Source organism: Gorilla gorilla, chromosome 22 (genome assembly GCF_029281585.2).
Source record: "Gorilla gorilla gorilla isolate KB3781 chromosome 22, NHGRI_mGorGor1-v2.1_pri, whole genome shotgun sequence".
Taxonomy (NCBI): domain Eukaryota; kingdom Metazoa; phylum Chordata; class Mammalia; order Primates; family Hominidae; genus Gorilla; species Gorilla gorilla.
In genome coordinates this window covers 35,686,881-35,713,953 of record NC_073246.2, presented here as the reverse complement: position 1 = coordinate 35,713,953, position 27,073 = coordinate 35,686,881, and the positions used below count along the sequence as shown (strand labels likewise).

Here is a 27,073-nt window from a genome sequence, read left to right as displayed (position 1 = left end):
CTGATACGTCTAATCCCAGCGCTTTGGGAGGCCAAGGCGGGAGGATCACTTGAGTTTGGGAGTTCAAGACCAGCCTGGGCAACATAGTGAGACCTCATCTCTACAAAAAACTTAAAAATTAGCTGGGCATGGTGGCATGCACCTGTGGGCCCAGCTACTTGGGAGGCTGAGGCAGGAGTATTGCTTGAGCCCAGGAGGTCAAGGCTGCTGTGAGCCATGGTCATGCCACTGCACTCCAGCCTGAGTGATGAAGTGAGACCCTGTCTCAAAATAATAATAAATAATAATAAATAATTTTAGATAAACATGTCTGTGTGACTGCAGATCTAAAGGCAATTTACTTTTTACATCTTTATAAGATATACAAACAAATCTGAAAATCAAAATAATTCCTGATTTTTCATTTGGAAAATAAGGTGCCCATAATTATAGCAAGAGAACTGCACACCATACATATATTGAAGAAGAGGCATACTGATTTGATCCCCAGCAAAACAAATCCTGGAAAATATGGTATTAGTCTTCTATTTTAGCCTAAGCTTTAGTTTAAAAACTCAGAACTTTTCAGTCAAGACCAAAAGAGTAAGGAAAAGTTTCAACTTGGAAGTCAAGCTAATGGAAGGCTATTTTTTTCTTAAAGCAGAGATTAGATGAGGGGACCTTCTTTAGCGCCTTCAGCCTTTTATGTGAAAATAAAGTATGAAAAACTTGCTATTCCTTACATCCTTCCCTCCACTTCCTCCCACCCTGGGTAATTATTCTTTCTTCCCTCTATTTGTTCCATCTGATCCTTCTCCAGCAATACATCTGGATTCCTTGCCTTCAATTTGTTTCTTCTGAAAGATGATTAGACTTGAAAAAAAAAATTTAAACACTTCTTATTCAAATCACTCATACTTGTATCCTAGTATAAAATATTTTTAGACAATTGCTCATCTAGGTCATGGCCCTATAACTGGAAGTCTGAACAACAATTTCATCTATCATTTCAAACCTCTGCTTACACACAGTTTTTAAAATGCCATTTCCTGATGAACCAGGGCACAGAACTAACCGTGGCCAAGCGCAAACACCTCTTCATTCTACTGTACATTTGTATAAGATTAATGAAAGTGGAAAGCTTTAAAGGAAACAGCTTTCTATCTTATTCAGAACCACATGACTGAATTCAATTTTTGCTTCTGCCTGGCAAAAAAAAGTGCTGTTTGCATGCAGGAAATAACTCTGAAAATTTGCTGACTGACATGGATGTCAAAACAGATTATTAGGAAACTGTATTTCTCCATTTCTTCCATAAGAATGATAGATACAAATACATTATTGAACAAAACAAGATAACAGGCTTCATTTTGTACCATGGTAAGTCACTGTTAGACAATGATATCATTAAATCCAGTTCAGGGACTGTAATCTCCAATTTGCCAGCCAGAGAAAGGAGTACTGAAAAGGAGCCTGCTCCCTCACATAGAAGGACAATCCAAGACTATGAAAATACTTAAGGGGGGTGGAGGGGGGGGGGGGCGGGAAATGACCAAATTGGGATTTCAAAAATCATCAGAAAGAGCCCACCAACACGTACGTGGAGCTGAAGTCGGCCCAGTTATTAGGGGTCGTGGAGGGCTCTGAAGAGGTTACTGCCAAAGGGGCGGGGGTCTCACGCAAGGCCAGTTTGGGGGCAGGGGCAGATGTTGAATCAGTCACTGGTTTCACTGGAGCGGGAACCTCATTTTCTGGGATTTTCTCTGCATAGTTTGCAGGGAACCACCCTGTCTTTCCTTTTAATTCTCCTCCAAGCCAGCCGGGTTCTCCAGTTTGGCTTTCATCCACCTGTGGAAAAAGTCACAACTTTAAGTAGAACTAAATTAACCCCTGAATAGACCCAGCACCCAACTACAGCGAAGTCCCAAGCCTCTGCCCTCTTCAGATTGACATATGGCATAGGAATCTCTTCATCTTAGTCCAAGTGTCTGGGAAAAGAGTCTAAGCAGTAATGCTGAAAAAAAAAAAAATGCACTATAATTCAAGCTCTTATTCTCTGCACTTTTTAAAAAAGCCTTACCCCATCACTGTCCTAATAATGGCAGTTGAGACAAAGTGCCTGGAGTCCTGAGGCATGTAATTTAAATATTTTGATTTGGGAAGTGACTTAACAGGCTTCATCAGAAAGTCATGTCATTATTAAAAATAATTTTACTTGAGTTTATTACTTAAAGTTGAAAGCAAAGGGTGCAATCAATATAAATTCAGTACTCTGAAAACCTCCAATAACTAAGTAGTATTTATTCAGTATAAGGACAAGGAAGATTTAAAAAAAAAACCATGGCCTTAAATGGTTTCCACGGGAAGCAAAGCTGACTGCTGCTGTGTTTAGGCATTTAAAAGCTCCACAGACACATGATGAGAAAATTAAGGAAGTCATTATTTACAGCAATAATCAATTGTATTAAGGTCCTGTAGTTTTCTTTTGTATAAATTTAACTTGCATATTCAGTGCACAGGAAAATCCAGAATTATACTGTTTAAAAATTTCACAGAGGCCATTTATTACACCAAATGCTTTTAAGGTTTGCATTTTAATTCTGACTCAAATGGATCATCCAAAATGGCCAAAACGATTCTACTTTTCTTTACAAGTAGTCCCTACTATTTTATGAGCAACAGGAGAATGACTTTGGAGGACAATCACATTTGCTATCGGGAAATTTATTTTTGGGCTGGGCACGGTGGCTCATGCCTGTAATCCCAGCACTTTGGGAGGCTGAGGCGGGGGATTACCAGAGGTCGGAAGTTTGAGACCAGCCTGACCAACATAGTGAAACCCCGTCTCTACTAAAAATACAAAACTAGCCAGGCATGGTGGCGCATGCCTTTAATCCCAGCTACTCGGGAGGCTGAGGCAGAAGAATCGCTTGAACCCAGGAGACGGAGGTTGCAGTGAGCTAAGATGATGCCATTGCACTTCAGCCTGGGCAACAGGAGTGAAACTCCGTCTCAAAAAAAAAAAAAAATTTATTTTCATTACTATAATTCTTATAAGGGTCTTATCTTATGAAACCTTATATCTCATTTTTACCCCTTCCTATGCTGCCTAAGGAGTAAAACATCAAACACTTCACTGGAAATTAAAGTTGCTTCTTAGAAATCAGACATGAGTAGGTAGGGTCTTAACAATGATTTTGGAAAAATCTGACAAAAATACCAGTTATCTAATCCATTCAAGTATTCAGTAAAAATTAATTAAAAATAAAGCAAAAAATGATTACATTAAACAAACCAAACATCTATCTGTATGTACTCAGTGGACAGTGAGTAATAGGGTTCAATACTTATTAGCTTATTTGAATTAACAAATGTTTGGGGTAGAGATGGAGAAAACAGAATGCAAGGCAAGGCTTACTACTGAATTCTACCTGTTATTTACAATATATTCAGCAAGTAGGGGAGGGGATGCCTGCTTGCTGCTCCACTTTAGGGAATCTTTATTGTCACAGATAAAAGCAATTTTTAAAGCTGAGAATTCTCCAAACAACCGAAAAAGGAGTTCCCTTGCATAAAATGCAATAACACTTCCAAAGGTTGAATTTTTGGCTTCACAGTTCTATCATTTCTGCTCACACTTACACCCACATGAACACACTAGCCACTTTCCAGTCATTGTTTTGTTCTTACTGTTCTTTTTCTGGGCAGCCCCAACTGTTTCTCTAGATGAGGATTTAAGATAAATTTTCCCCCATTTGGATCTTCTTTTATGCTAAACTCAAATGGCTAGATGTCTTTCCTTCCTTGTGTACATTTTGGTGATATGGTGACACATTATAACTTTGCTCCACACTGGAAACATGGCTGTCTCTATCCAAGCCAGGTCCTGCCAGACTTCTCAGTAGGTTCAATAGTCAAGATCAGCCACCTTGGTTCTTGAACCAAAGGTGATGTCAGGCAGGAGTGGGTTAGGAGCTTGAGCCAAACACACAATAACTTAGTGTCAAGACTGCAAAGTGTAATGATCAAGAATAGGGCTCTGCAGTTAGACCGTCTCAATTTAGGAGCTAGTTCTACAATCTATTAACTGGTTGACTTTGGGCAAGTTTAATCTCGTGGCACCTCAGTTTCTTCATCTGTAAAATGCGGATAATAAAAATACCTGTCTTATTATAATGCTCACTGTGAGGACTGACAAATATTTACACCAATGCCTGGCATACTAAAAGTGTTAGTTTTTTTTTTTTTTTTTTTTTTTTTTTTGAGATGGAGTCTCACTCTTGTCACCCAGGCTAGAGTACACTGGCACAATCTCAGCTCACTGCAACCTCTGCCTCCTGGGTTCAAGCAATTCTCCTGCCTCAGCCTCCTGAGTAGCTGGGATTACAGGTGCCCGCCACCACGCCTGGCTAATTTCTGTATTTTTAGTAGACATGGGGTTTCACCATATTGGCCAGGCTGGTCTCGAACTCCTGACCTCAGGTGATCTGTCCGCCTAGGCCTCCCAAAGTTCTGGGATCACAGGCGTGAGCCACCGTGCCAGGCCAGATTTTTTTTTTAAATTCTCTCTTCTGCTGTCCAGCTCTGATGTTGTGCTGTAGTTCTCTTACTTGGGCTTCTGTCCTGTTCTAAAAGCCTGGTCTTGACTTTACCTTCACTCTAGGTAACAATCTGCTTCTCTGTTCAGGAGTTCCCTGCTCTAACTGCCTGGTCCTCTGCTCCCTCTAGGTTTACCTGCCATAAGCAATCCTTTAGGGGCTCAAGTGGATCCCTTGATCGACGGGAACTCCTACTCATCTGCTCATTTTGGACCTCCTCAAAGGTCAGCTGCTTTGCTTAATTATGTCCCATGATCTATTGTCACTCCCTTGAAACACAGGGTATTGACTGGTTAATAAGACTTTTAGGCCAGGTGCAGTGGCTCACTCCTGTAATCCCAGCACTTCTGGAAGCCAAGGTGGATGGATCACTTGAGGTCAGGAGTTTCAGGCTGGTGAAACCCCGTCTCTACAAAAAATACAAAAATTAGCCGGGCGTGGTGGCACATGCCGGTAATTCCAGCTACTTGGGAGGCTGAGGCAGGACAATTGCTTGAATCCGTGAGGTGGAGGTTGCAGTGAGCCAAAATCACACCACTGCACTCCAGCCTGAGTAACAGAGCGAGACACTGGTGGACATCTGGAATGCGACCTGAAGCCCTGGGGAAATGTCCTCCCCCTCCAGTAAACTGATAACACCCAGCCTGTCCTCAGATGTGATAGAAAGCCTGCTGGTGCAGTGTACATCTAGGAGTGAAGGAGGGGGCCATATCAGCCTCTTATCCCCATAAGCAAGAGCTTCTCCCATCCCTAAGGATAACAGTGAAATCAGCATTTCACTTTTAAGCAAACAAATCTGTTGGTCTCAACAGCCCCCCAAACAATAGTCTCAATTAGCTTAATTTACTCTTACAAGTATACATCAATTTTAATAAATTATTACATTTGAAAGTTCAGGGGATGTAAGAGACTTTCATTCTTAACACCTAAATTAAATTAACCACTTAGAAAGGGCACAAAGGTCAACATATGAAAATGAAAAATATTTCTTCTTGGATTTGGAAAACTACCCAAAATGCCAATCCAATTTTGGAAAACATAAGATTATGGCAGACCAAGAAGAAGGAACACAAACTGCTTTGTAATATGACTGGTTCCAACGTGGACTTTTACACAATGTACATTTACCGACTGGGGGCTATAAGGGAGATGTCATTATTAACAATTTTGGTCTCAATACAATTTCATTTATCAGGCACACTGTAACACCCCAACGTATTTGGGGGTAATTCTAGTGAAACATCATTTAAGTGAAGTACAAACACCAGATATTGCTCACATTTCTGGGACTATGTTACAGAGCTGCTCTACTAAATGTTAGTAATTACACACTGCATATTGTAGCTCGCTGATGCAACAGTCAAATATACACAGCAGCCACTTCAGCTTCAAGTCCGTTTGGCAAAGGCTGATGATATTACACCTCTTTTCTCAATTTTTATATGCTCCATGGCTGCCGTCTTCATTAGGTAAGATTAATATTTCTAAAATCTCTGACCTTGTCACAAAGAGGGGAAGCAGAAATTCCTTTTTCCCCTCACAGAACATGATAAACAAGTGTAGCAAACAGGTTTAGCCTGTGTATTCAGACCAGCTGACAGTGGCTGCATGGGATGTGTTGAGGAGTGCAGGTAGTAAAACATTTTCCATGGATTTGCCGGTTTTGAAATATTAAGGTTTCTCCCCAAATTCCTAGATGAGGATATTGAAAGTCTTTGTTTTTTGGAAGGATTCTCGCTCTGTTGCCCAGGCTGGAGTGCAGTGGCGCGATCTCGCCTCACTGCAAGCTCCGCCTCCCGGGTTCATGCCATTCTCCTGCCTCAGCCTCCCGAGTAGCGCCCGCCACTATGCCCGGCTAATTTTTTTTTTTTTTTTTTTTTTTTTTGTATTTTTAGTAGAGACGGGGTTTCACCGTGTTAGCCAGGATGGTCTCAATCTCCTGACCTTGTGATCCGCCCACCTCGGCCTCCCAAAGTGCTGGGATTACAGGCGTGAGCCACCGCGCCCGGCCATAAAACTCTTTCTGAGGTCAGGAGATTGAGACCATCCTGGCTAACACGGTGAAACCCCATCTCTACTAAAAATACAAAAAAATTAGCCGGGCGTGGTGGCGGGTGCCTGTAGTCCCAGCTACTCGGGAGGCTGAGGCAGGAGGAGAATGGCGTGAACCCGGGAGGCGGAGCTTGCAGGGAGCCGAGATCGCGCCACTGCACTCCAGCCTGGGCGACAGAGCGAGACTCCGTCTCAAAAACAAAAAATAAACAAACAAAAAAACTCTTTCTAAAGCTCCAACCTGGAGGTTGGCAAATTTCACCTCTGTTGCAACTACTCAAATCCGCCACTGTAGCACACAATATGTGAATGAAGGAGCCTGGCTGTGTTCCAATAAAACTTTATTATAAAACAGGCAGTGATTGGGCCAGATTTGAGCCAACCCTGTAATCGTGTATACTGGTCCCTCAAAACTGCAGTGATATTATGGCCAGTTGTTACTAAATGAGATACTTTCTGATGTTTAATCTATGGAAATCTATGGAAGGTAGAGGAAAAAGGTATTGTTGGCTACATTTAAAAAAATGTCTGTCAGGAAAAGAAAAGGAAAAGAATGAGTTAAAAATTGTTATAAGAGTAACACTAAGACAAACAATTTCCAGAATGAACTGACTGGCTAATGACTGATAACTACTAAAGAAGTCCATTCTTTTTTGGATATTTTTAAGAGGATATTTTCTAGAAATGATTTAGGATTAGTCCTGACGTGAAAAAGAGATTAGGTTAGATCAGCGGTTCCTGAAATTGACTCCCTAACAGAACCACCTGGTCAGACTTTTGAAGGCTGTATATGCGGTAGAGTTCTCAGAATCTCTGGGGATGAGCCCTGGCATGGTTATTTTTTGGAAGCTCCCTCAGCAATCTGGATGCATTCAGGCCTGTACCAGTCCAAGGATAAGCATTTAAACCAAGCTTGTCCAACCCGCAGCCCACTGGCTGCATGTGGCCCAGGACAGCTTTTAATGAGGCCCAACACAAATTCGTAAGCTTTCTTAAAACATTATGAGATATTTTGCAAGCTTTTTTTTGAAGTTCATCAGCTATTATTAGTGTTAGTGTATTTTATGTGCAGCCTAAGACAATTCTTGCAATGTGGCCCATGAAAGCCAAAAGATTGTACTGATTTAGACACTCAGCCTGTGTTCTCAAGATAAACTTCAACAAAACAGCAGTGAGCATAGGTCTTCTCGTTTCTTATGTTCTACTAATATGTTACGGATGTCAAATTTGATTTAATTCACCCTCCAAGTATTGGGAGTTCCAGATCAAGAGAGGCCATGTATTTTCTAAGCATCTAAGCCTTAGCCATCAAGGTCAAACTCAATTGGAAAGCATTTGGTCTTCCCTGAGCACATCACTTTACACTGATTCCTCTCCTCTTTTAAATTCCTAGCAGAGTTAGTGAATGTTTATTGAGAACTTCATCACATGTTGGCCTTTTCATGTGTTTCTCTAGATTTCTCTAAAAAGATTTTAAACATATGAATGGCAGACTTGATAATTTTCTATTATCAACAGCACTGAGAATAGTGCTATATACAAGGTACCACATTAAATTTTTGTTAACCATGAAAAATTATAGTTTTGGATAAAACCAGGCTAAGTTTTTCTAAAAGCAAAATATTTTTAAGGCTAAGACTGCCTACATTAAAAAACACTGTCACATTGTTAGACTTCTAAAAATAGAACATATTATAGTAAGCTATGTCCCAAAGACATTTGAGGAATCTGAGAATCTGATGACTGTGCCCACAAAAGTATAAGTGAACCCTGGATTTTTCAACCTAGAGAGACTGACAGTAATGTTGTACTGCATGTTTCATGCTCATCATTTGTTAACTGCAAAATTCATGAAATTAAAAAAATACAAACCTGTTGCTATTAGATGTCAATATCTATCTTTTTGCTTTGACTGTTATCCTCACAAAGATAACACAGCTGAATGGCACCTGGAGTATCACAATGCATTTTGTAGTACAAAATCGAAACACTGCTGTCCCTTCTGCAAGCCAACGAATTATGCCTAGTAGTACATTCTACATTTCATTACATATTTGGGAGGTCTGAGATATAATAAACATTATTACAGTCCTGAGTAGATACTCTCTAATATACTTGTCCTTGAATTTATTTTTAGTTTTATTCAAAATTACAAATTAGATACATTTATAAAAATGAAAATAACATAGAAGTCTATAAAATTCAACATGAAAGCCCCTTCTTTACTGCCCAGTGGTAACCATTGTTAACAGTTTGATATAGTGGTAACCATTGTTAACAGTTTGATATATATATTTCAAAACTGTTAACTATATATAAACACATGAATACATATATAGTTTTATTTCTAACCAAAATGCAATTATGCTGCACATATTCTTCTGCTTTTTTGATGGAAATCTTATGTGTATATGTGATCTATATAAGTTTTAATCTTCATTGTATTTTTTGGCTGTATCATAATTTATTTAAGCCATCCCTTTACTGATGGACGTTGGGCTGTTTATTTGCTTTTACCAACACCACTGCAGTGAACATCCATGTACACACATATTTGTGCATGTGCCCAAAAGAGGAAGGAGAAGAATGAGAGGAAGGAGAAAAACAGAATTTCTGGGGCAGAGGGAACGAGAATTTTAAATCTAAACAGGCACTGCCAAATTGCCTTCCAAATCACTTAACCAATTTATACAACCATGCTAACAATGTATATTATATCCACTGTCCTATACTCTTGACAAAGCTGGATATTACCAGACTTTTAAACTTGCTCATCTGACAGAGGAACAATGCTATTTTGTTTTATAACTTGCATTTTTCTGATCACCCAAGAAGCTAAGCATCTTTTCATGTATTTTTTAAATAACTGACTTTTTACTTCATCTGTGAATGTCCCTTCCCACCCTCTGCCAATTGTTTAAGGCTTGTGGGTGTCTTTCAAAGTCAACTGTTTGGAATCTTTATGTAACAGGGGTAACCCTTTTATGTAACCCTTGGTCTCATATATTTTGAAACATAGACATTTTAATTTTTGCATATTGTCAACTGTCCATTTTTGCCTCTTACGACTTCTGGTTTTTATAGCTTCAAAAGGCCTTTCTTAGCCAGAAAATTATTCCAATAGTCTGCTTAAAAAGTTTTTTTTCCCAGAATTTTATCTTTTATGTTTAATCTACTTGGAACTCCTTTTTGTCTATGGCCTGAGATGGAGACTTGACCTAATCCCTTGCCAAACACAGAGCATTCAAGTTAGTCCTTAAAAGGAATCTAACAAAAAGAAACCCAGTACACAAACTGAGAAGACTTACGACTTACTTTTTTTTTAAAAAGCACAACCTACTACACAGACTCAAACACATTTTTACTGCTGCAACAACACCCAGAGATACGTGTACTTACACAGAATTCAAGTGACTTAAAAGGACAAAACATTGAATAAGATGCAGACTTCCTGACAGTTAGGCAACACTTACCCATTCCCCTTTAACCTCCACCAGGAAAGCAAAGGTTTGAAAGCAAGGCAAAATATATGTTTAATGACATGCTTTATTCTTACAGCATATCTAAACTCTACGCATCTCATCAAGCTGGTGGTTAACTAGCCAATTCCAGGAAAAGGTTTCGACAGGCCTAGGATTACAAGTGAAGCCCAGATATGTTCCCGAAAAAGAGCAACACTTTCTCATTAAGATACAGATCACCTGCAACATTTCCTCATCATCACATTTCATAACATTCCCTTACTTTAGGATGAGAGCGAGCTGCTTCTCTGTACCTTGTGTTGCAACAAAATCCAGTTTCAAAAATATTAGGCTGGTTTGTTTAACATTAAAAAAAATTGTAATGAGGTCCTCACTGATGTGACATTGTATTTTCAGAAATTTTAGATTCCTATTACATGGTGTTTACATATTTTACAATTAATCTGCTTTACAGGATACACTACTTCAAATATGAGGCAGTATGAGTAAAGTAGCTTCAGGCTATCAGAAACCACGGTGTAGGAAACAGCAGGTGGTGAAGTCAGAGGAAAGCTGACAGAAACACACCCCGCTGGCTCAAGTTACCATTTGTGTGTACAGAGTGGCATGCCCAAACCAACAGTTCTTTCTGTAAAGAATGAGTAAGGCTGGCACCCAGCATGTTTCAGTCAATAACTGTGTGCTGAATGAAGCCATGGAGTATACTTGAAGAGGTTTTTGCTACTATTAAGGTGATTTTAACTTTTAAAGATCTGGAGCCTGGGCAACATACGGAGACTCTGTCTCTACAAAATGTAAAAAAATAAAAATTAGCTCGGTGTGGTGGCACACGCCTCTGAGCTACTCAGGAGGCTGAGGCAGGAGGATCACTTGAGCCTGGGAGGTGGAGGCTGCAGTAAGCCAAGATCATGCCACTGCACTCTGGCCTAGGTGACAGAGTGAGACCCTGTCTCAAAAAAAAGAAAAAATAATTTGGGATCTTTGGCCTTGCTTCTTCTAGCCCATGGTAATTACAGAGAAAGCAGCTATTAGGAAAAAAGGGGACACAGGAATTGATTTCTCTAAGTGCCAAACATATTGTTATTTCTAGGTATTTTAGCCTATTAAAGATCCACAGATATGATGTGTATATGGCAAGATGAATGCATGAGTAATAGTATGATCACCTGTACACCACCCTTTATACTTCAAAGACATACAGTCCTTGGGCAAGAAACATGTTTGTTTCAATTGTTAACTTTCACAGTTCTTTACAAATTCTAGGCCAGGCATGGTGGCTCATGCCTGTAATTTCAGCACTTTGGGAGGCTGACGTGGGAGGATCGTTTGAGCCCAGGCAATTCAAGACCAGCCTGGGCAACACGGAGAAACCCTATCTCTATAAAAATTACAAAAATTAGCTGGGCATGGTGGTGCACGCCTGTGGTTCCAGCTAGCTGGGAGGATGAGGTGGGAGAATCGCTTTGCTTGAGCCCGGGAGGCAGAGGCTGCAGGGAGGCAGAGGTTGCAGTGAGCCAATATCGCACCACTGCACTCCAGCCTGGGCAACAAAGCGAGAACTTGTGTCAACCACAACAAAAAGAAATCTAAATTATCTTTAAAAAAAAAAAATGCTAAGAGTAATGCAGAGTTGACTACTTCTAAGACTCTAAAGAGAGTAACTAGAACAAGGAACTACTATTTTCTTTTAGAAAATGATTTAGATCAACCATGTCTGATTTTCTTTCTTAAACTGGTTCCTATAGTTTTAGTCACATCATAAAATTATTATTACTTCAAGGAAAGAAACAATAACAGAGCAAAATTCTAAACTATTTTCTGTTACAAAGTAGGAAAGCAGATTAACTGTATAATTCATTACTCTTTTTACATAATTAAAAGTTCACATAATTAAAGGGAAAAAAGATGCTTTGATGCAAAGATACAAAAGTTATTGCAATTATGAGAATGATCTGATAGAGTGTTTTGCACTTATAACTATTTCTTAAAGACTCCTGGCCTCCTTCCACCTTGGAGGATCCTTGTGTGTGTGTATATATATGTGTACATATATACACACACGCACACTAGTATATATTATACATACACATATATATACACACGCACACTAGTATATATATTGTCTATACATCATATATAAAATATATGTATTACATATATATGTATACTCATAGTATATAAGTAGTAATCTAAACTCTGAAATTATCAGACATTTATAGATTTAAAAATAAGAACACACTGTCTTTATCAACTCAATTTTAAAATGATGTTAGGATACATTTTTTAAAATGCCATCTTTCATTTTAATAGAAAAGAAAGAAGATTGAGCTTATACTTTAAAAATCTAGATGCTGGATTATTGGGTTTCATACTCACTGACAATCTCACAATTGTTGAATAAAGTGAAAAAAAGAGGACAGAGGCTAATCTTCAACAGAAATGACCCTCTCACTGGAGTCTTTCTTACCATGACTATGTCTCCTGGCTGGATAGTGATTTCATCATGGCTTCTGGATTCAAAGGGGTACAGTGCCCGGTAATACACCACTTTTACATTTTCCTGTGCAGAAATGGTAAGTGGACCTTTTTCTGTTTACAAAAAAAGGTGGGGGGGACAAAAATAAATAATTACAGAGAACACAAATGTATGACAACAAGCCAAACAACTAACCTCTCCTCTATTGCCTATCTTAACCTCTGAACTATTTCCCTCCATTCAAGGAATTTCTGAAACACATACTGAATGCCAAAGCACAGCCAAATCTGACGTCAGCAACAAAAACCCATCAGAGAGTTCATTAGTGACTCTCTCTAAACAAAGGTCACTCCAAGCCTGGGTGCAGCGAGGCTGCCTAAAGGTCCCTTGTCTCTGCCTCTTGGCTTGGGCTCCAGCAGTGCAGATCTGTAAAGCATCAATACCCCCCTCCTCCCTATCCAGTGTGTTGAGTACAATGTAGCAGTTAGGATATGACCCAAAGTCTGAATCAGCCAAGGAGTCAACTTGTTTGGGAGGGAACAGAGGCACCAGTTTCCATACTGAAACATGAAAATGCAGATGTTTTAGGCTCTTTAACCTGGTCATATAAAAACTAAGTGCTGATTTTGGTTATACTGATAATCCCCAATGAAGAAACTCTTCCTCTACATTTCTTTGGGAAATAATTAGCCTAAGGATGAAACCTAGATGAAAATAATTTAGATTTTACATGAAATAAAATGTTTAAAAATGCACATGAGCAGAGGATATTTTGGATTCTGGTTAGCAAAAACTAGTAACAGACCTTTGGGCATTTTTACTCAAGAGCTACAAGTATTTTGACATATACCTATCTTATCTGAAAAGCAACGGGGGGGAAGTATTATCTCCACATGATTTTGAACTGTATGACATGCAAGATTTCCTACTGACTGAAGGGGAAAAATAAATCCTCATTTTATACTAGGAGGACGCATGAAGAACTTAAACTAACTTCCTAAGATCAATGGTGAAATTATTTTCAGATAAAAAAAAACTATCAAAAAATTAATTTGCCCCTCCTATGACATGGTTGCTACTCTGTAGGTCTGATGACCTGCCAGTCTTTCCCCTGGACTGCATGCATCTGAAGGCAGGTAGGTGCCTAATGCAACTCCATACCTCACGCCCATCTCTGCCCACTATGTAGCTGGGGACCAGTAAACCTTTACAGAATAGCTTGAACGTGTTTTTTCTTTCTTTTCTTTCTGTATACTGAAGCACTAAAGAAGCACATGGATGACCAAGCAAAACTGGTATAATTTACCACACAAAGAAAAAGCAATGACTTGCTTCCACTGAACATTATTTGTAAAACTGTACAATCACACAACCACACAAGAATCTTAAATACATTCTAGCTCACACCAGATATTATAAAGGATAGCTTTTTCTAGCTATTCCAATTAGATTGGTCTTTCATTTATCTTTTTGTTCAGTCTTTCATTTATCCCTTTTTTTTAAAAAAAAGGCAAATTAGGCTAGGCATGGTGGCTCATGCTTGTAATTTCAGTACTCTGAAAGGCCAAGGTGGGAGGATCGCCTGAGGCCAGGAGCTCAAGACCAACCTGGACAACAAAGTGAGACCCCCCCATCTCTACAAAAAAAAAAAAAAAATTAGCTGGGCATGGTGGTGCACGCCTATCTATAGTCTCAGCTCCTTGGGAGGCTAAGACAGGAGGATTGCTTGAACCCAAGAGTTTGAAGCTGCAGTGAACTATGAGTGTGCCACTGCACTCTAGCCTAGGTGACAGAGTGAGACACTGTCTCAAAGAAAAAAGAAAAGGAAAGAGAAGAAAGAAAAGAGAAGTAAAGAAAAGGCAAATTACGTTCAAAGGGTAAAACGCTGCCATTTTTCAAAAAGTAAAAGCAGTTTTATGCAATGCAGACCGAAGACAGTGAATGCCCCATCAGTGGAGGCAAGGGTGAAAGGTGCCACTTTCTGCTGCAGAAACAGCTCAGAAATTCCAGGGAGGGAAATAACAAACCAGAGAAACAGCAGGTTCTTTTGCAGCATATAAGACCAGTGGAACTTCACGCCACTTGTTAACTCCGTAGAGGACTCGTGGATGCCAGTGTAATGTGGGCCAGAGGCTGGCATGGTGGTGGGAGAATTACACAGATCTCAAATGACCCTGGGGAAAGAAGAGCTGGCCATGCTCAAAATAAGAGACTGACGTTCTCATCTGTTAATGTAGCCAAGACAGGTACTGATGAGATAGGGGCATTTTTCAGGAGGCTCTGGGAGAGAAGATGACTTATTTTCTATAATTATTTTTGGCTTCTAATACCTGCAGTGGACCAGGGTGCCTGGACAGCTGGCTTAGCTGGTTCTTGGTGTTGATGGAAGAGCCGACCCAGCTTGTCTTGTGCTTCCTGTTTGCCTTTTTCCTCGCCATCCTTCTTTTTGACACTCTCCTCCCTTTTCAGTTTTTCCTCTTCGTGGAGTTTTCTTGGTCTCTGATGCTCGTCCTCCTGCTGCACATGCTCCAGCCACTGCTTGTCCCTTTCCTGAGCTCGTCTGCCAACAAACACGCTTGATTACAGCAAGAAAGCAACTCTAAGTTAACACTACTGTTGCCTCTTTTCACCAAAAAAGCTCCATCCAGTAAATGGGATGGGAACATCAAGGGAACATTGCTCTTCAGATGGGGCAACTGAATCAGGGCTCCAGTTCTGAATGAGAAGAAATCACATGATTTAGGAAAACACAGAAAATTTCTGATGTATTTTACAAAGTGGTTACAAGAATAAGAAAAATACTTCTTAATAATAAAGCTGGTATTAAACTGACAAAACAAACAAACAAAGCCATAAAACACAAAGAACATAACTTCTATAAAAATAAAATACACCCAACACTGTAAAAATTTCCCCCCAGCAAAGGGAACAACACATTTACATGCACACACGTTGCTCCCCAAACCTGAAGTGGAAAGCAAGGGATTGTTTTATTGACTTCAACTACTTTGATTTTGTTTTTCAAAGTAGCTACCACAAATAGATAATTGTAATTAAATCTAGGCCTTGAAATTTTTGATGGCCTCAACCTGAAACCCACAGTAAAAGACTGAGAATGATTTTTCTCATTCCATAATACTTTATAAAGTCAGAAAATACTTTAAATGAAACTAATATGTAATAACAAATGATATGATAATAACTAGCTCCCCATATATTAACTCCTTTAAACTGCGAATCAGGTTGGTAGTCCTAGTATTACTCCTATTTTACAAATAAGGAAGCTGGGGCAGAGATATTAAATGACTTGTCCACGTCACACAGCCATACATGCATGGGCTTCAATCCCAGGCAGCCTGGTCCCAGAGTCTCCACCCTGAACTGCCATCCTGTGACATGGCTAACGCACACAGGTCATCGGCTAGAATTAGGAATCTGCCACGGGAACATAATTGAAACAAATTATACTTTTATTCTCCATTGTCAAAAAATTACATTTATTTCTACTCTGTATGAATGTGATATTTTAATGCAGAAGTCTTTAAACTTAAATCTTAAACATTTTATTTATAATTTTTAAAATGTCTTTTAAGAAAGTATAAAAACATTTTTTGGAGGGGTAAGGATATGGTTATTCATGACAACAAAAAAACCATAATAAAAACAGTGGCCAGGCGCAGTGGCTCATGACTGTAATCCCAGCACTTTGGGAAGCTGAGGAGGGCAGATCACGAGGTCAGGAGTTCTAGACCAGCCAGGAGTTCTAGACCAACATGGCGAAACCCCATCTCTACTAATAATATAAAAATTAGCTGGGCGTGGTAGCACACACCTGTAGTCCCAGCTACTTGGGAAGCTGAGGCAGGAGAGTCGGTTGAACCTGGGAGGCGGAGGTTGCAGTGAGCCGAGATCGTGCCACTGCACTCCCGCCTGGGTAACAGAGCGAGACTCCGTCTCAAAAAATAAAAAATTAAAAAAAAAAAAAAAGAATTACTTTATATTTTCTACCAATGAAGGTCACCATATATAGTGTATAACCATCTAATTTCTGAAGTTAATTTGCAGTTTTTGTCTATATAATTGGAATACATATTCCATATTATATTTTTATGCTATTTTCTGTATTATGCTATTTTATGTATTTTTCTGTTTTTTATGTTTATTTCTACACTGTAGGAATTTAACAGTTCAGTGTGGTATAGTGTGAATAATAAAAGCATTTTATAAACTCTGGGGGTAAGAAAAGGATGGAGTTAATCAACATCCAAGGAGGAGATCCTTAGTCTGACCCCCAAGAAAACCATAAAACAATCCTGTAAATTGGTTTGGGACCCCAGATACCTCCCCACCAGCACTGAAAAACAAACAGAAGACTCTACATACCCATAAGAAAGTATGCACAGCTCTCAGCAGGTTAACTGAACTCAGCCCACTAAAGTCAACGACTTGCCTCAAGTATCCATTTCTTCGTCTTTTTAATTTAATTTCTTGAGACAGAGTCTTGCTCTGTTGCCAGGCTGGAGTGCAGTGGCATGATCTCAGCTCACTGCAACCTCCGCCTCCCGGGTTCAAGTGATCCTGCTGCCTCAGCCTCCCACCCAGGTTCAAGTGATCCTCCTGCCTCAGCCTCCCAAGTAGCTGGGACTACAGGCGTGTGCCACCGTGCCCAGCTAATTTTTTGCATTTTTAATAGAACAGGGTTTCACCATGTTGGCCAGGATGGTCCTAATATCTTGACCTCGTGATCCGCCCACCTCGGCCTCCCAGAGTGCTGGGATTACAGGCCTAAGCCACCATGCCTGGCCTTAATCTAATTTCAATTACCAACTTTTATAATTTACAGGCTGTCATTGGGACATTTGGTCATTTTTGTTTTGTGGAGTCTAAAATTAACTGACATTTAAAAGACAAATACCCAGTAACAAAATCAGACACAAATTTCTACAATTTACTACAGTAAGTTACAAGTAAAAATAAAAATATCACAAACATAAATCTTCAAACAAAAACAGATAAAAACATGTCTGTATCCTACACACTAAGCAGCAGTGGCAAATTTCCCCCTTTTGTACTAAAGTTTAATTTGCAGTTGAAAAACAGAAGGGGCCCACCCTGACCCTGCTGGAGAAGCCCTGTGTGGGGCGCTAGCTCAGTGGCTTGGATTTTAAACCAGGCACTCCAACCCCTGTTAGCTGTTGGTAAAAGGCTGTGAACTGGCCATTAGCATGCAAATGAGCACACCAAGTGTCCCAATTTCCTTGTATAATTCCATTTATCTACATAGTAGTAGCTTGAGAGAGCTCTGGGAACTAACCAAAAACTTCAGAGGGTACTGATATATGCAAAGATTCAGATATACACGTGTTTGTGTTTGCACTCACACTTCACACGCACACTAAAATAAAGACTGAAGGCTTTTTCTGGTGCAGTAACTACTTGGAGAAGCCAAGCAAAGAATAGTCAATCCTCAAAGTTCCTTCCAGATGAGTCCACAATCTAAAGAAGACTCACCTTTGGGCTTCTTCTTTTTGTTTTTCTAATTCTATGATCTTTCGCTCTTGTTCTTTCTGTTTCAGTCGTTCAGCCTCCATGGATTTTTGCTTCTGGAGTTGTTGCTTATTGTGTATTTCTCTTAGTTCCTATAATTAACCGAGAAACAGTTCATGTAGTGACATGAGTGACAGGTACATCAACTATTTATCAGCATGCAACATTTCATAGTGGGAAGCCTAGGACACTTAGGAGATAACGTTTCAGAGTTGGAAAAAGTCAACTTGGAAAGCTAGAATCACACCACATTTTGACATGACTGATTTCCAAAGGCCACTTAAGATTACATTCTAATGAGCCATACACATTATACCATTTTCCATGATCTGCTCTAGAAGAAACCTGCTAGCAAAGGGCAGGAGGTGAGCTCTGCTGCTAAAGGCTCAGCAATCATAATGGAACATAACCAGTTCCAAGATATGACGATGATCATGAATAAAACTTAAGCTTCTTTTGATTATCAATCGACACCAACCTTTACTGGCTTTGAAAATACAGATGCCTCTTCTTCACTGACTACCTCCATTCAAACCTCACCTCCACCTTTCACTAAGCTGCATTAGAACAAATGGACATCTCTTTGCTCCTCAATTCTTTGACCTCAATTCTTCCCCCCAGGGTCTATTTTTCTTCAAATTGCTCCTCTTCCAGAGCATCTTTTCTTACTAAATCTATCCTTCAAGTCGCTAACTGCCCCAAACTAAACCAGCAATCAGGTTAAAAGTAAAAAGCTATAATTTGATGATGACTACCTTGGATCCAATTTCCTCACTTGATACTACTAGCTGCAGGAATAATTTCCTTAGCAGGCTACTGAAAATAAAATGCATTCTATGATATTTAAAGTACTCGAGTCACAAGTTTAGACACCTGAAAATAGGAGGAACAAGGAAACGTCTGCTGAGGAAGAAACTCCCTGATTCCATAGAAATCAAATGGTCACCAATAGATTGAGTCACTGAAACTTGTCTTATGTGGGCCAACAATAAATCAGATGAGTCAAAGTGCCCAGTAGAGCCAAGGTATCTTTCCAGCTGATTTCTTGATCTAACCAGGGCTGGTCCTCCCAGTACATGGCCCAAGGATCTCTATGGGGAGAGTTAAGGACTAAGATTTGCCCTGTCTTCTATCACCTTTCTCACTGGCAAGACTAGACGGGCAGGTTTCTTCCAGGCCCTAAAATTCCTACCTTTAGATTCATTCAGAGATTCAACAACAAAGGTAGACGGTTTGTCTGTAGAAAGTCAGTATTAAAATGCACTTGTTATTGGAAAAAAATCCTAAGGGTTAGGCTAACCTTTTCCTACTAATTTTGCTAAGGTTAAAGTTAAAATCCATACACAAATGTTTTATAAACTGTAAGTGACGCTGAGAGGCTTTAAAAGATCAATGAGATAAAAGAAAAAGTTTAACTGGAGATTAGGGGTCTGGGGGGAGGTACTTAGGAAGAGGAAGGTACTGGAGGAAAAGGGGAAGGGGAAAATGGAGAAGAAGGGAAGAAGGAAAAAAGGAAAGGAAGGAAGGGGGAAAGAGGGAAAAGAAAGGAAGAAGGGGCTTCAGTGGGGAACCTAGCAGATGACACTGGGAACATCCAGGCAGGACACAGCAGGAAAAGGTACCTTTGTAAGGCACAAATTGGACTGTTCCCTATGGCAGCAGACCTGACATGTGGAACAGAGGGAAGGGGAAAAGAAGGCTAAGACTGGAAAGCAGTGATGAAGCCTCACACTGACTGTTTAAAGTGCTGAGATCAGAAAATCAACCCTAGGGAGAAAGAAGTCCATTTTTCATCATCTTTCTCACTGCCATACCAAGGGATGTAAAACTTAATTTTAATGTGTTAAAAAATCAGTAGTATTCGTTTTCATAGTAACCTGGAATCAAGAATAAATAATCAGTAATAATATGAATGAAAATTTCATTTTCAAGACCATCAAATACTTAAATAGGTTCAGAAAAAATAATTTACAGCGAAAGACTATACTTAAAAGGTACGCCACCCTGGCTAACACGGAGAAACCCCGTCTCTACTAAAAATACAAAAAATTAGCCAGGCATGGTGGCAGGCGCCTGCAGTCCCAGCTACTCGGGAGGCTGAGGCAGGAGAATGGCGAGAACCCAGGAGGCGGAGCTTGCAGTGAGCCAAGATCGCGCCACTGCACTCTAGCCTGGGTGACAAGGCAAGACTCGGTCTCAAAAAAATAAAATTAAATTAAAAAGGTACAGAACTGGGAATCAAGAAACCAGGATTCTAATCTCAGGTCCCTGACATGAGCTGACAGATGAATCAGAATGGATGATCTTTAGGTGTTCTTCTAGTTTTGGGATCTGTTAAATCTTAGACATTGTTCATCACAATGTCTAATAAATAAATATTTATTTATTTCAGTATCTGTTTTATTTAGAGTTTTATTCTTAACTGCAAGAATAAGTGAAAAAAGCATAAGCAAAATAACCCTGAGCTGAAATTAAATACAAAGGAGTAAGAAATGCCGGAAGAGAAATAACATTTCAGCTTGATGTTCAGGAATCTGATTATATATTAAATAAAGAAAAGTCCTTATTTCATCCAGGAAAAAATGTATTTATGAGTGATATTCAAAATATTCAACAACAGGTACTGCACAACCAGAATGGACACTGGCCATGATGTATCAACATACTATAATAGATAGCCCATAGGCACAAATGAAGATTTTTCATTTTTCCCCAAGAATTACACCGCACATTTCCTTTCTATACTAGGCTCTTGTAACTGGATATGGATTTATAGATCATTGATTACCGGATTTAAGTAAAGCTAGTAATACATTAGGAGAGACTATAAAATTGAAAAGCTTGTAAGAAAAAGTGATTTTGAAGAATCTACAGAAAAAAAACCTACCTATGACACCGTTTCAAAAATAATTTTTAAATGTATCAAATACATGAAAAAAGATACTTAAATTTTTTAAACACACTTGTTTTTGAGTATAGCAGTATTTGAACCGATCTTAGGAACTGATTATGTAAGTTGCAGTTTCAAGTACCTCCAAGGAATGGAGCTTGCAGGAACCATAAAATAACAGACGACAAATAAGCTAACAGAAGGCTCTGGCACCTTATGATCCAGATTTCAAGATGGCAAAGTTTTTCTATCATTTCCTTCATCCAAGTCAAACACTGCTGAGATACACAGTTGTAAGGAAATCAACATGCTGCCCAGAGGCAGGCATTCTGGGTCTTCTCTTTTCTTGGACTTAAAGAGTTTACTATGGTATGAATCAACATAAGCAGAACATGGATGATTTCTAAGTTGATAAGCTTTTTAAAAAGTTGAACTTCCGAGAAGGCAATCTATAGAATGAAGAAATATACTCTTAAAAAAATGAGTGAATGACTCTCCTTCCTTTGCCAGAACAAACTCCTTGTAGAATACCCAGTCCTTTCACACAGGGGAGCAGATGGCTACACTATTCTCTCATTCTTCTCCATACTATTAAAGAGACTCAAGTACAGTTACAGTTATTAAGAAGTATCCTTTTAACTCTTTCAGAAAAAAAAAAATTCAAAGTGACAAACAAATCTGGTGCCATTAAATTACATATCTAGGAAATGAGCAAATTATTGGGGGAAATGGCTAAGGAAAATTTCACCACACTGAAAGTATCAACTTTTCCTGGTAGGCAACTTGATTTAAATGACCCTGCAAATTCTATTAAATCCGCACGGAATCTGTCACAGTTATTTTGCTATTATAACAGAAAGAAAACAAACAAATTACCACGAATCAAAAGTCAGTATCTCACTCGGTTCTTCCTAAAATTAAGTGATTTTTTTTTTCTAAAACCAGTAATTCTACAAAAACTTGTTTCTTGGCTGGATATTAATCTAGCAATATAGTACGGAGTGTACAACTTTGTTGATTTTTCTTTTATGAATTCTATTCAAGTGTATGACATGTTTTACACTAGGTAGAGTATGTAATAATTTGATATTATCTTCCAATAAAACATAATTACAGTACTTTCTTAAATAAGAAATTATTAAGTAGTCAAGAAATTGTAGCTGCATGTAACAAATACTTATGCAGAAAAAATAAAACTATAAAATGTGTAGTATATATACTACACACATATATTAAATATTAATATTAAATATTAAAATAAGTTTTTTTTAAAATCACAATTTATGCAGAATCATGAAAATACAGAGTTTCTTAACCAGGTTCCATGAATAAGCTTCAGCCCTGTGGGTACTATGTTGCATGCAGCCTTGGGGTATATAGGCATTTTTCTGGTGGAGAAAGCTCACAGCTTTTATTAGTCTCAAGGGGTCTTTGATCAAGCACAGCTCATGAACCACAATAAAAAATTACTGGCATATCAAGATTCTGTTTTGTATTAGTTAAGATAAACGAAAATCAACTTGCTTTTAATTTTCTTCCCTAGACCAAAGAGGGAAAAGTCACTTATTTCCCCTAAAGAACTAAGATATTTGAACCATAAAACATCTTTGGACATCCTATGGCACAGAGCCAAAGTATTTCAAAAGCAATCTGTTTGACAAATTGAATACCCAAGAAAATCCAACTATTTTTCCCCTGAGAAATGTGGCTCAAGTTTACTGAAGATGTTTGTTCTATTGCTAAGCTAAAAGGCACAGAATCACTTGATTTAATAACTGTGACTGTTTCTCCTTCATCTGGTCTTAGAGACACTCAAAAATACATGTATTATGTGAAACAATATTACTTGAAATATAAAGTAGCATGCGCCTGAACAATATATAGGATTCCTTTTCATAAACATTACTTTGCATAATGTATATGAAGAGAAAAAAATAGCAACAGGGGTCTATGAAAGGAGACTAGCAGTTAATGGAAATGTATTTGCTGATTTAGATATTTAACTTTTTTGAAGGATTTTGCTTTTGGTTCGCCTCAGGATGTCTCTTGGAAATCAGAGACAAAAACAAACATAACTTAATTACTTAAATTTCATGAACTCAACACCATAAATCAAGATAAAATTATTTAGCTCACATATAACATTTATAATAATCTTCATACTGTTAATATTAAATCGACCTCATTAAAAAATGATGTAGCTACCAGCATCAGAAATTTCAGGTGTTTATCTATAATATCACATCCATAAAAAGTCCAAAGTAGAAGTGCTTTTCTGTAAATAAACATTATTTCTCACCTAGGGATAATATGTAGTATACGGTATCAAAATTTATAGAAGGCCTTTGGAGTTTTAAAATACATTAACTTTTTCAAATTAAGTGGTTGTGAAACAAATGAAGAGCTATTAAAGAAAGCCAGTTAACGAACCCCTGAGAACTTGTGCCTGTATGGAAAATTTTGAAAAATAACGATTTCAGAACACAGAAACTATACCCAAATCAAGGTAAACTGATAGCCCATTTATCATAAAATTATAAATTTATTCATTCATTTAAAAAATTTATTTATTTAGAGACATGTGTTGTCCAGGCTGGAGTACAGCGGCTACTCACAGGCACAATCATAGCCTTGAACGTCTGGCTTCATGTGGTCCTCCCACCTCAGCCTCCTGAGATACATGTCACTGTACCAGGCTACATGTATTCATTCTCGATGCATTAAAACTGAGAGGACTATACAGAAAAATATATACTGATTGGTTATTCATTTATTTATTTATTTGAGATGGAGTCTTGCTCTGTTGCCCAGGCTGGAATGCAGTGGCATGATCTTGGCTCTCTGCATCCTCTGCCGTGATGAAGTTCAAGTGATTCTCCTGCCTCAGCCTCCCGAGCAGCTGGGATTACAGGTGCATGCCACCACACCCAGCCAATTTTTGTATTTTTAGTAGAGACAGGATTTTGCCATGTTGGCCAGGCTGGTCTCAAACTCCTGACCTCAAGTGATCCACTCGCCTCGAACTCCCAAAGTGTTAGGATTATAGGCATGAGCCACCGCACCTGGCCTGATTGGTTATTTAAATTCTGAAATGGGATATACTGTTTGAAAACATGTTCAAAAATTTAAATTTGAAGTCAATATTTAACAAAATAATAAGACTATTTCCCATGGCACAAAATGGTAGTCAATGTGTCACAAGTGCTAAGGGAGATTGGAGCAAGGTGTGTGTGTGGAAGGGGGTGGGCAGAAGAGCTAGAAGCTCCTGTCCTCTCTGCAATAGGAATAGGTAATCAGACACCCTCTGCCATGAGGCTTTGGGAAGTACCCTTGGGAAGTATTACCAGAAAGGGAAAACTGATTCCAGTTTGTCCTGAAAATCTGAATTTCCCTCAAAGTGTCTGCTTCAGTCACAAAGCAATATTCCATTAAGAGAAGAAAGTATTTTTTCAAAAGACTGAGTTCTTCTTAACCCTTTCCCAAATTACCTTTTATTAAATTTTTACAACCTTAAAAAGAAAAAAACCCCACGCTATAACTAAAAAACTCAACCAAACAGCCTACTGGTATGGCACAGAATCTGACAGAATGAGAGTTAGAGCACTTTATTACTTCTGTGCATAAGAGGTCTTTTCCAAAGGATCATACAGGTAAAAATAAAATTTCAGCTTGAACAGAATGAAAGAACCAAACATTATTCTACTAATTATGAGAAAGCAACATGGCTATTTGAATTCATACTGATTTCTCTCACTGTCTCTGTGCCTCCTCTTTCTGAGTCTTTCTCCTTCCTTCATTGTTTCCCTTCACAAGCATTTTTTTCCCTGATTTCTTACTCTGTTCTGCAGTTCTTTCTCCAGCTCTTTTCTTTTTTCCTCTGGTTGCTAAACATTTTGCCTTTCACTGCCTTCATAATGAATGAGCCTCCCATGAAAGCTAGTGTCTGAAACCAAGAGTATAAAGGCTTTAGTTAAGCAAACAACCTCATTTACTACAACTGGCCTTCTCATTTCAACATCGATTTGGTTCTAAGAGCAATTTTTAGAACAGGTAGCATTATGGGGAGAATTTATATTTCTAACAGCCTCTTGTGTCTAATTTTAGAAGCCTGGATTTCCCAAGTATACTAAGGAATTAAATCATAATTGTGAATTAGTCTTAAATATTCAAACTTTGCTAGAAAATAAAATGCTATACACATTTGGAATAGTATACTGATCACAGTATGTTTCCCATGATGGAAACATGCACATGACCCAAATAACAACTGAGCGCTTTCACATTTTTGCAGACAAGCTCAAATTCAATGATCTAAAATGCTTGTTAAAAAGACAAGACTACAGTATACAGTACCTTGTCCAGCTTGTAATTCAGTTTACACCACCATACACACACGCAACTCATCAATAGGAAAGAATCAATCATACTCCACGATTAATAATAACTAGTAATTAACTTTTATAAAGAAGGCTTAGTACTTCATGGTAAATGCTATCTTAAGACACTGAGCACTCATCTGCGCAGGGGAAACTGAAGCACAGAGCTGGAGATGGTTCATCATTCTTAGTCTGAGAAAGATGTGCATTGCCTGAGTAGGGCATGGAGACCTTTAGAAAGAAGTCTAAGTGGATGACGCAGCCCAGGAGAACTGCCAGGCACTGCAACACTGCCTCCTCCATTGCCACTGACTGGAAGAAAGAAATGCTCAAATGTAAACGGCCATTCACATTAGGACTTGCCCAGTACACACTGACTAGACAGGAACCAACAAGGACTCAACTTTTCAACATGAAACATAAAATCTAGCTCCATTGAGTGTTGGATTCTTCTTATTTGACCTCTTAAAGGAGCCTGGAAAACTACAAGCTGTACTCTGTGCTGCTGCTCCATCTTACAGCTAAGACATTAAAATATGGAACATTAGGCTGTCAGTGCCAAGGAAAACTGCTACAGTAACTACTGACATCGCCAAGGTCAAGTTAAAGTCAGGTGCTACTGTCCAAAAAGTCCTGGCAGTAATGTTATTTAACACTTGTTTGAATCATAATTTTATGCCTATAGGTAAGCACTGTGTGTAAGAAAAACTACCCTTTTGGTACACAGAGTCTCCAAAAAAGTTGGGAGTTTTAATTTTCATGTAAACTGAAGTAGAAGTCATAGATAATAATTTTAAATTGTTGTTTCTAGAACGTGGATCTGAGAAGACTACCGATTTCTTAATAAGGTATTTGTTACATATAGAACACATTTTAAAAGCAGAAATTAATGGTAAATAAATTTTATCCACTGAATTAAAACTATTTTAAGATGTACTAATTCATGCTAGCAATAATCACAATAAAATTAATTATTCCTGGTTAATTCACTGTTCAAATATTTCATTTGATAATCAAAAACCTAAAACTTATCATGCATAGCAAGGGCAGCATAAGTACAAAGGCTGCCAATTGGGGAATCTGTAGGATAAGAGCTTCAATATTTCAGGGTGCTATCGTTTCTCCTCTTCTCCCACCCTCCCTGTTTTTACAGACTTATTTAAAACCCAAAAGCAAAGTTTATTTGCTACAGTAAGATTCCTGTTTCCTTTCTCAAGTAAATTATTGGTTTGGGTGGTAAATAGAAAGATATTTACATCTTAGGATCTTTTTTTGAATATATAAATATGACACCTAAAAGGTAAATATCTATAAAAATGCATGGAAAAACAGCCTTTTTTGGAAAACAAAAAATGAGCCTTCAATTTCCGTGGATTAGGTAGAAACTTAAAGGCCCACGACTTTGAATATGGAGCCATTTATCAGAAGGCCACGATTGTAGGTATGCCTTATGTTTTCAATAGGTTGCTTCCTATACGAGACAAATACCTGTTAACCTGTAACTTTTTCCTCTTTAATTAATGCTTTGAGAATTTCTATCTTTGCTTATCAGATTTTGGGTAGGGAAGGAAGGAATTCTTCCTGAACGGAAGAAAATGGGAGAAACCCACAAAAGACAAATTAATCTGATCAAGACATTCTAGAGAAAGAACTAAATCAGATTGTATGTTAAA

At 38.5% G+C, this 27,073-nt stretch overlaps 1 protein-coding gene across 12 annotated transcripts in view; it reads right to left on the bottom strand.

Moving 5' to 3' along the window:
* Positions 1–27,073, bottom strand: part of ITSN1 (intersectin 1) — a 258,350-nt gene that overhangs the window by 88,349 nt on the left and 142,928 nt on the right. For 6 of the 12 annotated variants that reach the window (XM_019017661.4, XM_019017665.4, XM_019017669.4 and 3 more), the window contains 5 exons: positions 18,099–18,226; positions 14,918–15,147; positions 12,579–12,700; positions 10,103–10,117; positions 1,580–1,827 (listed from right to left, as the gene is read on the bottom strand). In XM_019017661.4, the coding sequence (XP_018873206.1) occupies positions 1,580–1,827; positions 10,103–10,117; positions 12,579–12,700; positions 14,918–15,147; positions 18,099–18,226 (743 nt within the window). The remainder of the gene's footprint in view (positions 1–1,579; positions 1,828–10,102; positions 10,118–12,578; positions 12,701–14,917; positions 15,148–18,098; positions 18,227–27,073) is intronic. The other 6 variants (XM_019017662.4, XM_019017666.4, XM_019017670.4 and 3 more) reach the window with 1 other exon arrangement.